Below are 14,177 nucleotides of genomic sequence, written 5' to 3' on the forward strand. Positions count from 1 at the left end.
AACAAGGCAGACAATTTTATTACAGCAAAATGACAATCTTGTTTCATTAATGCAATTGGATGACAGAATCAGTAAACCACCCGGTTAACAGGTAGAGTTGAATGGCCAGACCAGCCAGGTGTGGTTCCATGTGCACAGGTGTGTAGTGTCTCAGAAGTGCACATATGACACTTGTATGTCTCCCGTCAACTCCAGGGTATCGATCTGGCCGTGGTTCGGGTAGCGATGGGCGAAGTCACACACGTGCTGCCCGTTCACGAACACCTTGAAACGCTGGTTCCCACATCGGATGGAAATCTGAAAGAGGGCAGAGGAGAGCAGGGGATCAGTGGCGGTCAGTTCATGAGAAGTCACGTCAGCTAGCTAGTTACACGGAGGGAAAACATGTGTTGATCCCCTGCGGATTTGGTATGTTTGCCTACTGACCAAGAAATGATCAGTATATAATTTTAATGGCTGGTTTATTTAACCAGTGAGAGAATTTTTAAAAATTGAGTGAGAGTCAAAAATTTTATAAATTGATGTGCATTTTAATGTTAAAATTATAGACTGATTTCTTTGTCAGTGGGCAAACGTACAAAACCAGCAGGGGATCAAATACCACCCCCCCCCCCCCCCTCCCCTCACTGTAGCTACTCAGTGACAGTTAGTGTGCGCATGTGTTGAATTAGAGAGAACTTGACTTGTACCTAGATGTCCGGCCTGTAAACAATGACCAGAAATTGCAGTTACTTTCAATGTTCTTAGCCTTGACTTAGTTTTCAGTGTGACTAGTCACTTGATGCTCTACTGATATTTAACTTCAATACAAAAAATAGATAAGGAATTTAGCAAACCACACAAAGCTAGATTGCCCAAAGCAACAGAAAACATTTGGTTAGGGGACCACACGTTCATCTGTTCTGCTCATCGCCAAGCTTCGTCCACACAATGTTTTTGCAAATGTGAATGATACGGGATCTACATATTTTATTATTATTTAAAAATGTTGTTCCAGTCTATCGTTAGTGTGATTTCCTTAAGTGATGTCCGTTGTAGGGAGCCTGCTTTCCTGTGTAATAGTTTGACTTGCCCAGCGTTCCCCCGAAGCTTGCCCCATTGCATTCTGGATAGTTTTGGTGTACTCACGTCAAAGTACTGTCCCTCCTGGAAGGGGTTGAGTGTGACCTGTTTCTCCTCTGCCCCCCAGACTCCTCCGATCATACTGTTCCTCACCACCTCCTTCTCCCTCAAACGAGGGTTCATGTGGAACGCAATGTCTCGCGAGCCACCCACCACGAAGTTAACACAAAACCTGCAAGATGACAAAATAAAAATACGCTGTTGTCTACACGTTGGCTTGCAGTAAAATAAGTGTGATTGTGATCGGGTCTAGGAGTTCTTCCGTGGCTATGTAACCTGATCCAAACAGTAAGAAACAGGTTATAATAAAACTGAAATCATGTTTGTTGAGTTGGGAAGGGCTGCAAGGTCTTCAACCTTGCTCCTGGAGAGGTAAAACTTTCATTCAAACCCTAATTTAGCACACCTGATTCTAATAATTATTCTGTCAATAACTGAATGAGGATGCATACTGTATACAGGGGTTGAGTGAAAACAACCGGGAGAGCATCACTCCAGCAGCAGGTTGGAGACTCCTGTGGCTAGGAATTCAAGGTCAGAATACTACAGACCTGGGTCTGAGGGTTAGAGGTCAGAGTGTTACAGACCTGTTAGCACCTATTGGGACTATGCCTCTGATGATGATGGTCCTCTTAGAAGACAACCCTCCTGGAATCGTGCCAGAGAACGGGATTGTCTGACAAAAGGAAAAGACAGGACCAGAGTTAGTTCACTGCCAGGATGTAGTGAATAACTAATGTACGGCAATTATATTCAGTGGTACTTGGGGATTTTGGCAACTGTCTACTTCCCCACAGTCAGAGGAACTTGTGAATGCGTTTCTGCATCCTGTATGAAGGCCAGTGGCAGTTTACCTAGCCAATGTGTTATGTTTAGCTGCATGACTGGAGTCTGTAGGAAAACCTAGCGAGCTGGTTCCCATACACTTCCAACCATTATGCTAATGCTAGTTAACGCTAGCTTACACTAGTTAGCAGTTTCACTATTACTGCCAGCTAAAAAAATTTAAACTGAACAGACCTCAAAAGTGTATCCAATCGTTCATTTGAATGCAAAAGTAAGGACATGGTCTGGAATTGTGGCAGCTATCTAGTTACAAATGTCCTCGAAACTAGCAGAGAATGTTACTTACAGGATTGTATATTGGTTGCCCAACCATTGTTGGAAGGTTTCCACCAGGATACCCTTCAGGATACCCCCCGGGTCCGCCCGGATACCCCCCGGGTCCGCCCGGATAACCCCCGGGTCCGCCCGGGTAACCCCCGGGTCCGCCCGGGTAACCCCCGGGTCCGCCCGGGTAACATCCCTTTAGGTGAGACATGGTAGAGTGTCAGTAAACAGAACATCAGAGGCACCAGAATCCTCTTTGAAGTAAGACTTACCCCCATGCCACCACCCATGTCACCTGGATACCCACCCTGAAAGCCATTGACAGGAGAGGCATGGAAATAAATGACACTGCAGACAAATACAAACACTCGAGCCAGACAGCTTTCTGCTAATACTATAGAAAATCAATTTTGCATGAGCACAACTCCCACCCAACGATTTCAGCCCCAGCAACCCAAAACTTAGATTTCTCTTCAGGCAAACAGTTCTGGCAACAGAACTCCTCAGACACAAGCTCTCTTCATTTCCAAATGTGCAAGAAAAGCTAGCATTGTAAGAAGGCCTTGTGCGGTTGCCTAATGTCCGGTAACAAGACCCACACGCTATCAACTTACCCCCATTTGATCACCAGGGTATCCACCAGCCGGATATCCTCCCTGTTGATGGTTGGCAACATCAAGGGTTAAACAGAGCTAATGTCACACAACGACGTAACGACAGAATACATTTCTACGTCTGACTTACCGCCATGTTTCCTCCCCCCATTCCACCTCCTCCCTGAAAAACACACAGCGGGTCACATCATTCATCGGCATGCGTGCGAGCATGTCATCCATGCCGAGGTTTAAAGGCACAGGACCAAGATAATCACAAATGCAATTAACGTGTCGCCGTCCCAGTCTTACCCCGATGACATTGATAGTCTGGATGGACACGTCGCCCCCTATGTGCAGGGCACAGACTCTCTCAACCGGAAGACGGTGCTTGAACTTATGGAAGTCTTTCCCGTTAACGGTCACCTGCAACAACAGAAACATAATCACATCAGCTTACTTCTGACTATAATATTATATTAATACCTAGCTTGATTCAGGATTCAAGTCTATCGAATGTGTTATTTTTCCATTAATTTAAATAGTCAAATAAAGACCTGAGCCGCACTGGTTTTAATCTGTAAGAGGATTTACACTTTCACTTTTCAGGGGTATTTCTTTACTTTGACCATTCTCCACATTGCAGAATAATAGCGAAGACATCGTGAAATAACACACATGGAATAACGTTGCAAGTGTTAAACAGATCAAAAATACAACCCTGTTTCCAAAAACATAAGGACGCTGTGTAAAATCAGAACGCAATGATGTGCAAATCATTGTAACCCTATATTCAATAGAAAATAGTACAAGGGTGACATGTCAATTGTTGAAACTGAGAATTGTTATTGTTACTTGAAAAATACATGCCCACTTTGAATTTGATGCCAACAACACGTATCAAAAAAGCTGAGACAGTGGCAACAAAAGACTGGAGAAGTTGTGTAATGCAAAAAACAAAACGAAGCTCATTCCAGAGAGGATGAGTCTTTCAGAAGTAAAGATGGGGAGGGGTTCACCACTCTGAAAGACTGCACAGGCAAATAGTGCAACAATTTAAGAACATTTCCTAGCGTAAACTTGCAAGGAGTTTAGGGATCTCATCATCTATGGTACATAATGTCATTAAAAGATTCAGAGAATCCAGAGAAATCTCTGTACGCACGGGGCAAGGCTGAAAACCAATATAGGATGATTGTGATCTTCGGGCCCTCAGTTGCCACTGCATTAAAAACAGACCATTCTGTAGTAGAAATCACTGCATGGGCTCAGGAACACTCCCGAAAACCATCGTCTGTGAAAACAGTACGTCGCTGCATCCAAAAATGCAAGTTAAAAACTACCACGCAAAGAAGAAACCATATATAAACAAGAACCAGAAATACTGTCACCTTCTCTGGGTCAGAGCTGTCCTGTGGTCTGACAAATCAATATTATAATTTTTGGGGGGGAATCACGGACGTGCATCCCCCCCCGACTAGAGAAGGACCATCCAGCTCCTTATCAAAGCACTGTTCAAAATGTCAACATCTGTGAAGGCACCATTAATGCTGTACAATATATACACATTTTGGAGCAACATATACTGCCATCCAGACTACGTCTTTTTCAGGGAAGGCCTTGTTTATTTCAGCAAGACAATGCCAAATCACATTCTGCACGTATTACAACAGCATGGCTCCATAGTAACAGTCTGGGTGCTAAACTGGCCTTCCTGCAGTCCAGACCTGTCACCCACTGAAAACAATTGGCACATTATGAAATGAAAAATACACAAAGGAGACCCTGAACTGTTAAACAGATGCAATCTATATCAAGCAAGATTGGGAAAACAATTCACTTTCAAAACTACAGCAACTGGTCTCCTCAGTTCCCAAAAGCTTAAAGAATGTTGTTAAGAGGTGATGCAACACTGGTAAACAAGCCCCTGTCCCAACGTTTTTGACGTTGTACCATTTTCAATAAAATTTAGAGATACAATGATGTGCAAATCATGTATTTTGTTTTTATTTGCACAGCATCCCAACTTGGTTGTATTTCATATTGTAGATTCTTCAAAGTAGCCAGATTGAGAGAATGCCCAGTGTACAAAGCGGTCATTAAGGCAAAGGGTGGCTACTTTTATGGTTACTACATGATTCCATGTATTATTTCATATTTTTGATGTCTTCACTATCATTCTACAATGTGGAACATCGTAAATAAATATACCCTGTGTCCAAGCTTTTGACTCATTCTCCATCCCATAGATGTTTATAGAAATTGTGGCCAGTGCCCTTTGTCTGGTTAAAGAAAAACACTCCAACATTTCTGGTGCAGTATTGGTCCCTGCTCCTGCATTGTGCTCTTTTTTATGACCGTTCTCTAAACTGACAAAGATGTCCATATGTCATTGTTTCAAAACTGTTATCATCCATTCTCCTAAATGTTATGAAAACATTTCTATTCCCCGTTTTGCCTGTTTACAGGGCATCATTTCATTGGGGATTGTTGGAGACTCTTCATCCGGTAGATGTCGGTTTAAACCTAAAATATACCGCTTCATCTATAGAACATAGACCTAAAATATACCGCTTTATCTATAGAACATAGACCTAAAATATACCGCTTTATCTATAGAACATAGACCTAAAATATACCGCTTTATCTATAGAACATAGACCTAAAATATACCGCTTTATCTATAGAACATAGACCTAGAGTAGACAGTGCCTACATATATTAAGCATGATTCATGTAAAACTATATTATTTTACCTGGTAGCCTTCCTGGTTGACGATGATGACCATCTCGAAGGCGTCTGCCTTGCTGAAGGGCATGTTGTGGGTCTTCTCCTCAGATCCCCATTTCCCTCCCTGGCAGCTGTTGAACACCACCTTGTCCCAGCCATCGAAGCGGGGGTTGAAGTGAAAGGCGATGTCACTGCCCTCAGCCTCCCCACACTGCAGATTTATAAAGAACCTACAGGGGGCGGTAGAGATGACAATGAACCCAGCAGACAGGCAACACGTGTTCCAGTGTTTTTCCTCACTGATGGAACAGAACAGAAAAACCCTACAGCCATCTTCTAAAGCTCTTCTTAGACTCTGTGCACCAGCATAGTGAGGAACTTCCGCTTTTGTCTAGAAGTCGGTATTGCAGTTTCCGGTTTACGTACTAATTACTTACTAATACTCACAACAAGGAGTGATGCTGGTGTACGAAAAAAATAAATATAATGTCCGTGAGACTTATTTAAGTTTCAAGGTACAAGTGGGGCATCATTTTAATCAGGAGAATGTCCTCTTTCTAATAAAATATGGCTTGCGCCATTCAATGACTTCAAACGCTAGACTAGAAATAGTCAGAAAAGGCGATTTTTTTATATACTTCCATGTAACGCAGGTTTAAGCACAATTAATACCATATAGGACCAGATGTTTACTTCCTATGCCAGTTGTTATTTTTCAGTTTTGTTGTGAAATTAGGTTACAGTGGTAAAATAAAAGAGGAGACCTGTTTTGGTGCTTTTTTGAGGCTATGGAATTTTAAGCTTCATTCAGGTTGAAGAGGCTGAACGAAGGTTCGTTTCAATTCACTTGCTATGGGGATGTGCTAGCGTTCCAGCTCAGCCTACGTTCTTTTGCCATTTTTGAGGCTAGGGTGAATTTAATGCATTCTATTGTCCTGCCTAATAATACACTAAAAAGGAACACGTCGCTTACTAGCTTAGCCGATAGCCGGCCGGCACACCACAGTAAACTACTTACCCTTGTAGTTGTGCAGATAACTCGATACGTAGAGTTTGAATCCCTTGTTCCACTTGCTTGTTGGAGCAGGGGACCAGGCATCAACAATTCGATGGACATCACTAATGCTAATTTTAGGCAGGTCTTGGAGACATCTACTAAAAACATACATTTTGGGCGACGTGGCCTTAAGTAAACCGTACGCTTGTGCACAGAGCCTATTGGGGGCCTAAAGTGTTTCCTGGTTACATTCCATAGCCTGAAAAATGTGTAATAATTAACTATAGCCTTACCCGACCACACCCTGGGTTCTGAACACAACTCAAACATTGATGCAATGCTAGGTCTTTATTTTTGGTAATCAAATGAGTGTTTGCATGAAACAATAGCGCAAAGACAGCTGTCTCTCTCCTATGATACAAGATCAACTCCATTTTCAAGTAGTACATTCATCTATTCTACTTCTAAGGAAAGAACACTGGAAGAGGCTATTGCATACTTCCACCAGGAGTATATAACAAGTATTACACGTCTGATCACAGGTGATTCTCTTTTATTCAGAAAATTGCAATACAGACATTTTATGGATTAAATCAGACAAACATAACAAAGAGAGACAACGGAGAAAACAATCACCAGAGTAATTACTCTACTCTTCTGATGACAGATTCTTAACTCATAGGATGTCCAGCGAAATTAACTAATTGCATATGATGGAATTCATAAAGGTACCTCACACAATCGGATATTGCTTAAGCAAAAACGTACCACCTCGCAAACCAATCATTTCTTTAGAAGACAAGAATGAGTCACAGCTAAATCTACCCCATTAAAACAGGGTGTTTGTGAAGGAGCTAGTACTTTAAAAGGAGCATGGTACTTTCACCTCACCACGATCTGCCTGAGACAAAGTGAAACCACTTTTTTTAGACCAGTCCGTTTTTGAAGGAGCTAGATACTTTCAATTGGGGTGATCAAATGACGGGGGTGCACCTTTAAAATTGCACCGCCCTGCCCTTTGTGAAACAGACTCCAAAATAGAGGCCTCTACCAAATTGTACTGCTGATTGATTACACCTGTCGTATTTTGTCTGCCCAATAAAACCAGGCCAGGTTGGGTATTCCAGAAGGAAACCCTATATGTATAACCACGGGAAGCAGGAGAGTTGTTCCTACTCCCTTATTTGCAGCTTCTGCAGTCAGTACTCCCTGACATCATTATGGAATGCACATCGAATTGTCCGCCAACAATGCGCACGCATTGTCTGTCCGTTAGCGAAACGCGCCACTACGGCCGATTGGCACACATCGCCGGTCCGATGGATCTGATGTACATAAACTTTCAATTTAGAACAACATCCAAAAGACAAGGTGAGAGACCGAGGGGGCAGTATACTGGTAGTCTCCTATCCGCGCGTGTACCTGTGCAACAAACGTCCAATCATTAGATCATTACACGGTGTGTCTGTCTCACCTGGTGATGTGGTGAGGGATGACTCCCTGGATGTAGACAGACATCCCGGATCTCAGTCCCCCGTAGATCGGCCCCACATAGGGGATACTCTGCACATAGAAACAACCACTTAATACAGGTACGCAACTATAGCCACAAATTAAGATGTGAGGGCAGATACAGATCATATCTAAATAGTCACTGAAATAGGACACGCTACTCACAGGGTTGTAGACAGGCTGGTAACCAGGTGGCGCAACAAACATGATGACTGTCACTCAGATATCCACAGGCTAATTGAGAGACTGGTGGATGGCAGAAACACCTTTCCTTTTGGATTTTTATACCATACGGACCAGGATGGGGCGGGGCGGGGCGAAGTAGCCAGGGGAGAGTAATCACTATCACATACATTAAAGGGAGTGGTACTGGACCCATGGAGAGAGGCTAGCAATGCCAGGTGTTAACCCTTGTGCCACCCTCGGACATTTGGTTGAATCTGGTAGAATACAGTAAAAGTGTGTGTGTGTGTGTGTGTGTGTGTGTGTGGTGGAATACAGTAAAAATTTAAAATATCACTATTTTTCTTCAAAATGAAATGCTTCCATTACAGAATGCATGGTTTTATACTGTAATGGCAGTGAGATAAAAAAATTTTTTTTTAATGGGAGTCAATGGGACATTTTTGTCCTCGAAGGTGTCAAGAGGGTGGTAAATCTGAGGAGGGCACAAGGGTATATAATGTTTACAAGGCTCAGTGTTATCAGTTTCCCAATGCGTCCCCAACCTTATCACAAGACAGGAGTGGTTCGGTCAGACAAAAGACGCCAAATGTGTGTAAGGTGAGCATGTATCCCATATAAATAGACGCTAATGACTGTACATTGTAGATAAGAAACAGGCTGTGTACTGAAGGAGTCTCTACGTTTTCTGTACATTGTAAAATGTATTGCAGTCATTCCGACGTTAGACGGCATTTCCCGCGCTTTTACGCGTGCGCACACACCATTATTGAGCAAAGGCTGTACTCTACCTTAGGTTCAGTATCCTGGGTTAGTGGGTGTTTCCTGTCTCATGTTATGTGTGTGTTTGATATATAAAATGTTTTATGATGCAATTGCATTATTTGACTAAGATATATAGCATTTGCCAAACCTCCTGGTTGTTTTCCACCCTGTGCGTAAGGAGTGGTTGTCAGTAAGGACTGTGGTAGCTGGTACTCAACTAGGCCCCTTCAATGCAAATACAGGTGCTGGTCATAAAATTAGAATATCATCAAAAAGTTTATTTATTTCAGTAATTCCATTAAAAAAGTGAAACTTGTATATTATATTCATTCATTACACACAGACTGATATATTTAAAATGTTTATTTCTTTTAATTGTGATGATTATAACTGACAACTAATGAAAATCCCAAATTCAGTATCTCAGAAAATTTGAATATCACTTAAGACCAATACAAAATTTTTTTTTTTTAGAAATGTTGGCCAACTGAAAAGTATGAACATGAAAAGTATGAGCATGTACAGCACTCAATACTTAGTTGGGGCTCCTTTTGCCTGAATTACTGCAGCAATGCGGTGTGGCATGGAGTCATTTAAGAACAGGGATACAATGGTCCTTAAACCAGGTACTGGTAGCTTTGGCACTGTGTGCAGGTGCCAAGTCCTGAGGGAAAATGAAATCTGCATCTCCACAAAGTTGGTCAGCAGCAGGAAGCATGAAGTGCTGTATAACTTCCTGGTAGACGGCTGTGTTGACCTTGGAGCTCAGAAAACACAGTGGACCAACACCAGCAGATGACATGGCACCCCAAACCATCACTGACTGAAATCAGCTTTAGAAAATTCTTATTGTGATTTAGTGGATAAAATACCCTAATTTGGCTGGAGGTTGTGGTTAATTTAGGAACAAACTGAAACACCTCATCTGATCAATAATGCGTAACTTCACTACAGACTGTTCCTCTCTGTGGGTGGGAATTGCTTCTATTACCCATTAGAACCATGAACGAACTAAAGGATTAATTATTAATTAGTGTTAATCCTTAACGAAAACTAAACATACTTCTACCTACTTCAAGAGTACACACGTGATGTATATGGTATGTACTGTCATCTATTGACGCACTAGTTAGTGGACACACACCCTCACATACATTCACCAAAGCTCGCACAAACACACCCTCTCACCCACACACGAACAAACAACAAACAGAGGCACAAAACAAGTTTTTTTCCAAGTCATCTTAAAATACTTTTTTTAATTAGTCTTGTATTGAAACACAGGATTCAGTCAGAGAACAACACTATTAAATTAAATACAGATGTAGGATCTTAACTCGATCAACTTTGTGCAGAAGCCTATAACTTTCATGTTTTGATTTAAAAAGGCTTCAAAAGTTTGTAATTTCCACATAGAAATTTCAGACTTAATTTTTCCTTATGAAATAAATGCACAAACACCTACAGAAATGTTAATTATCCACTAATCCACATAATTCCATGTTGCTGTAGGATTATTTTCCTGGTGTTGCAAATTGGCACAAATTGAAATCCTCCACCTGTAGGAAATCTCCATTCAGCTCTCTACATAACCAAGGGCCTCCAATGAACGCTGTACTGTACATCCATTGCTGTGAATTCATGTACTTTACACTTTAAATGGTCAGCAAACTATGAAACATCCTTCTCCAGACACACCCGTCAAATGAAGGTAGTACTAAAATCACCATGGAGATATGGTGTGTCAGTGTGTGTGAGAAGTCGTGTTCACTTGACACCAATTACAGCGTTTTGTTAGCACGCATGGTGTATTCCTACTCGACGGCGTTAGGGTTGAGTTTCAACAATCACGCGTGTCATTTTAGTTAGAGAGAAAAACTAAATAATAGAGATGTCCTAAAAGTAACTGTCTTACAAATCTAACACAAACAAAAAACTGTTACTTCTGACTGCAATCTGGACACACTTCGTTTCCTTTCAGCAGTCTTTCAAGCCGTTAACCATTTGAAAAACAAAGTACACATTCAATGATGTATTATTCACCTCGAATGAAGCAGTGAAGACCATCTTGAATAATTCAAATCTCTAAAACAAAAATATATATTTATGTTGTTTATTCATGTTGATAAAATATGTAATTGGTTAATTCATTGCGACACTGGCCGCAATGTAGAGTGGACATAAATAAATACATTCGATACTTTTCTATGCACTGAATTAGCCCTACTAATGCGTGCATGAATATGGTAAAGAACACTCCTGCCCAGCCTCAGTTTAACTGGCCTACAAATGTTGTCATTAGAAGAGTTTGTCTAGAAGAGTTAGAGGAATGCATGAGTATTAGGCAAGTAACCCAGACATCCTCCTCTACACCAATGTGGTAGCCAATAAGAACACTGTGTGATCTGTGGTAGCCATTAGGAACACTGTATGATCTGTTCTAGCCAATAGGAACACTGTGTGATCTGTGATAGCCAATAGGAACACTGTCAAATAACACATAGGAAGGAACATATTGTATGACTCAAGAGTGCAAAAACTGGTTTGTCAAAGGTCATTCAGTTGTCCAGAAGACGGACAATCTGTGTTTAACTCCCCAGCATGCACCTCAATGTTTCGGACAGTGTATATGTCAACATCAGTTATTAAATCTCCAGAGAATTATAGAATCAGAGAGAGAGAGAGAGAGAGAGAGAGAGAGAGAGAGAGAGAGAAAGAGACATTGGGTGTGTGATTGCCCCATCATGGACAGAAGAGGCACTGCTAGAATATGCTGTTCCCTACTGATCATAATCAAACAGAGGGGACAACACACTTCCTATTACAGAAATAGCAAATTAGGACATGAATAGCATATATACTAATACATTTTCAAATAAGAGTGATGATGATTATATTAAGGACAGGGGCAAAATTTAAGACATTGAAGCAAGTTTGTTTACTATCAGTTAGGCACTAAAATGTGTTTGGCTCAACAGCGACACCTGGTGACAGAAAGAGGCAGGGCTGTGTTTGTGTCTAAACTTAATCAATGATGAAAGTGTCTAGACGGCATGTATCAATCAATATTTCACACCGAAAAAGGCCATGAAGTGTATTTACAGGTTAAAGCCCTTTGGACTTGTTCTTTCTCCTCTGATGATACTGTCCCTTTCGATCTCGCACGTGTTCAGTCTCTCAGAATGTTGATGCTGAAGTGTCAAGACAGGAGATCACACAGAAATGCGACCGAGCAACAACCTTTACACACACACTAGTCTTGCCACTCCCAAGAGCTACGATTGTTCCATGACTTCTGCCTCTCTCCCCCACTCCTCTCTCTCTCTCTCTCTCTCTCTCTCTCTGTTGCCCTCCTGTTCTCTCCCTCCCCTCTCTCCTGGTACAGCCAAACAGGAAGTATCCCACTATCCCAGCTGGTCCTCGTACTGCTTCCTGAAACAGTCTCCAGCCGGGAAGAAGTCCCAGCATCTCTCCTGGTACATCTTCCAGACATACGACTCCTGATGGGGGAAGGAGGGGATTCATGGGGAGGGAAGGAGAGGGGAAGAAACAGTTAAATTAAAGGATTGCATCATTTGAGTCCTGCAACCGAAACCTCCGCTTTTAACCCCACCCTCCTAACTTGAAGGAAAGGGTGTTTGGGGAGTGGGTCGCCACATCGGACACCAAGGCAGAAATTACCTGTTTTGTTCAGATGGACCGAACAACTGACCACCTTACTGGCTCTGGCACACAGTATTCACAGACCGACAGACAGCCACAGACTTACTTGTAGATAGACATTACAGAGAGAAAATCTTTCATGTCCGTCAACAAGTTTGACAGTCAGACACCAATGCAGTCAGACAGACTAAGCCAGACAGACACTAAATCAGTCAGACAGACTTTAGTCAGACTGTTAGACAGACAGATTAAGTCAGACCGACATATTTTAAGTCAGACTGTCAGACATACACTATCTCACAGAAGTTAGTACACCCCTCACATTTTTGCAAATATTTGATTATCTTTTCATGTGACAACACTGAAGAAAAGACACTTTGCTACAATGTAAAATAGTGAGTGTATATACTGTATAACAGTGTAAATTTGCTGTCCCCTCAAAATAACACAACACACAGCCATTAATGAGTACAACCCCTAAGTGAACATTTCCAAATTGGGCCCAATTAGCCATTTTCCCTCCCTGGTGTCATGTGACTCGTTAGTGTTACAAGGTCTCAGGTGTGAATGGGGAGCAGGTGTGTTTAATTTGGTGTCCCCTCTAATTTGCTGTCCCCTCTATTTTAAGTCAGACTGTCAGACATACACATTTGACGTCAGACATACATATTTTAAGTCTGACTGGGATATTTCAAGTCAGATATATATATTTTAAGTCAGACTGGTAGATTTTACGTAAGACAGTGAGACAGACTTCCTGTCAGTGAGACAGACATATTTTACGTAAGACAGTGAGACAGACTTTTTGTCATTCAGGCAGACATGCAGACAGACCTGTCCCGTGTGCTCTGTTTCATCTTTATTGATTAGGTACATCAGGAAGAACCTGTAAAGAGAGGCGAGGGTGTCACAGCCTGACCCTCAGTCCAGGTAACTTTCATGTATTTAACCAAGTTCAACTCTTCCATGGTAACTTACATGTAGTTGGCTAAATTATGCTCCTCCAAGGTGTGCGTCTCGAAGCCGTGCGGAGTGGTGTCAAAGTAGTCACTGCCGATGCCACAGATGAAGCACTGGGTCTGGAGAGGAAGGAATTTGTTTAAGAAAGAAATTCATATTTAAAAAAAGGGGAGGTAAGCCTGAAGTTCACAACAATTAGTTTAATCTCCTACAGTACCAGCATATTGTCTGGCCTTTTGATTTTACAGTCAATCTTACCAGTCAAATGATCTAACAGCAGAGATTACGACCCATCACATCTTACTGCCCAGCCATCCAGTCTTACAGTGTACTGCCCAGCCATCCAGTCTTACCTCCATGTTCTCTCTGACCTGCTCCTGTTGGTCTCTCAGTTCTCCAAACGCATCAATGATCAGACCTGCAATACGCAAGCATCAGCCTTCACTAGTCCACACAAAACACATTAGCCCAGAACATTGTGACCAAACATCACAAGGTTCCCATAAATCCACTGCTGATATCTAAGCAGAATTGGTAGATT

At 41.9% G+C, this 14,177-nt stretch overlaps 2 protein-coding genes across 7 annotated transcripts in view; both read right to left on the reverse strand.

Moving 5' to 3' along the window:
* LOC105027022 (galectin-6) lies at positions 1-8,318 on the reverse strand. Of its 2 annotated transcripts, XM_020044570.2 has the most exons (11): positions 8,231-8,318; positions 8,028-8,116; positions 5,582-5,786; positions 3,138-3,251; positions 2,977-3,009; positions 2,847-2,888; positions 2,505-2,540; positions 2,255-2,428; positions 1,710-1,798; positions 1,129-1,294; positions 1-297 (listed from the first exon to the last, which is right to left on the reverse strand). In XM_020044570.2, exons 1-11 carry the CDS (start codon positions 8,270-8,272, stop codon positions 151-153), a joined length of 1,137 nt encoding a protein of 378 aa, XP_019900129.1. In that variant the 5' UTR covers positions 8,273-8,318; the 3' UTR covers positions 1-150. The 2 variants fall into 2 exon arrangements, with proteins under 2 accessions (XP_019900129.1, XP_010897193.1); XM_010898891.3 differs by lacking the exon at positions 2,505-2,540.
* Positions 8,319-10,252: 1,934 nt separating this feature from the next.
* Positions 10,253-14,177, reverse strand: part of ryr1b (ryanodine receptor 1b (skeletal)) — a 102,543-nt gene continuing 98,618 nt past the window's right edge. For all 5 annotated transcript variants that reach the window (XM_029121562.2, XM_029121548.2, XM_029121518.2 and 2 more), the window contains 4 exons: positions 13,990-14,054; positions 13,655-13,755; positions 13,511-13,562; positions 10,253-12,513 (listed from right to left, as the gene is read on the reverse strand). In XM_029121562.2, the coding sequence (XP_028977395.2) occupies positions 12,418-12,513; positions 13,511-13,562; positions 13,655-13,755; positions 13,990-14,054 (314 nt within the window). In that variant the 3' untranslated portion in view covers positions 10,253-12,417. The remainder of the gene's footprint in view (positions 12,514-13,510; positions 13,563-13,654; positions 13,756-13,989; positions 14,055-14,177) is intronic.

Source organism: Esox lucius, chromosome 1 (assembly GCF_011004845.1).
Source record: "Esox lucius isolate fEsoLuc1 chromosome 1, fEsoLuc1.pri, whole genome shotgun sequence".
NCBI classification, from domain to species: domain Eukaryota; kingdom Metazoa; phylum Chordata; class Actinopteri; order Esociformes; family Esocidae; genus Esox; species Esox lucius.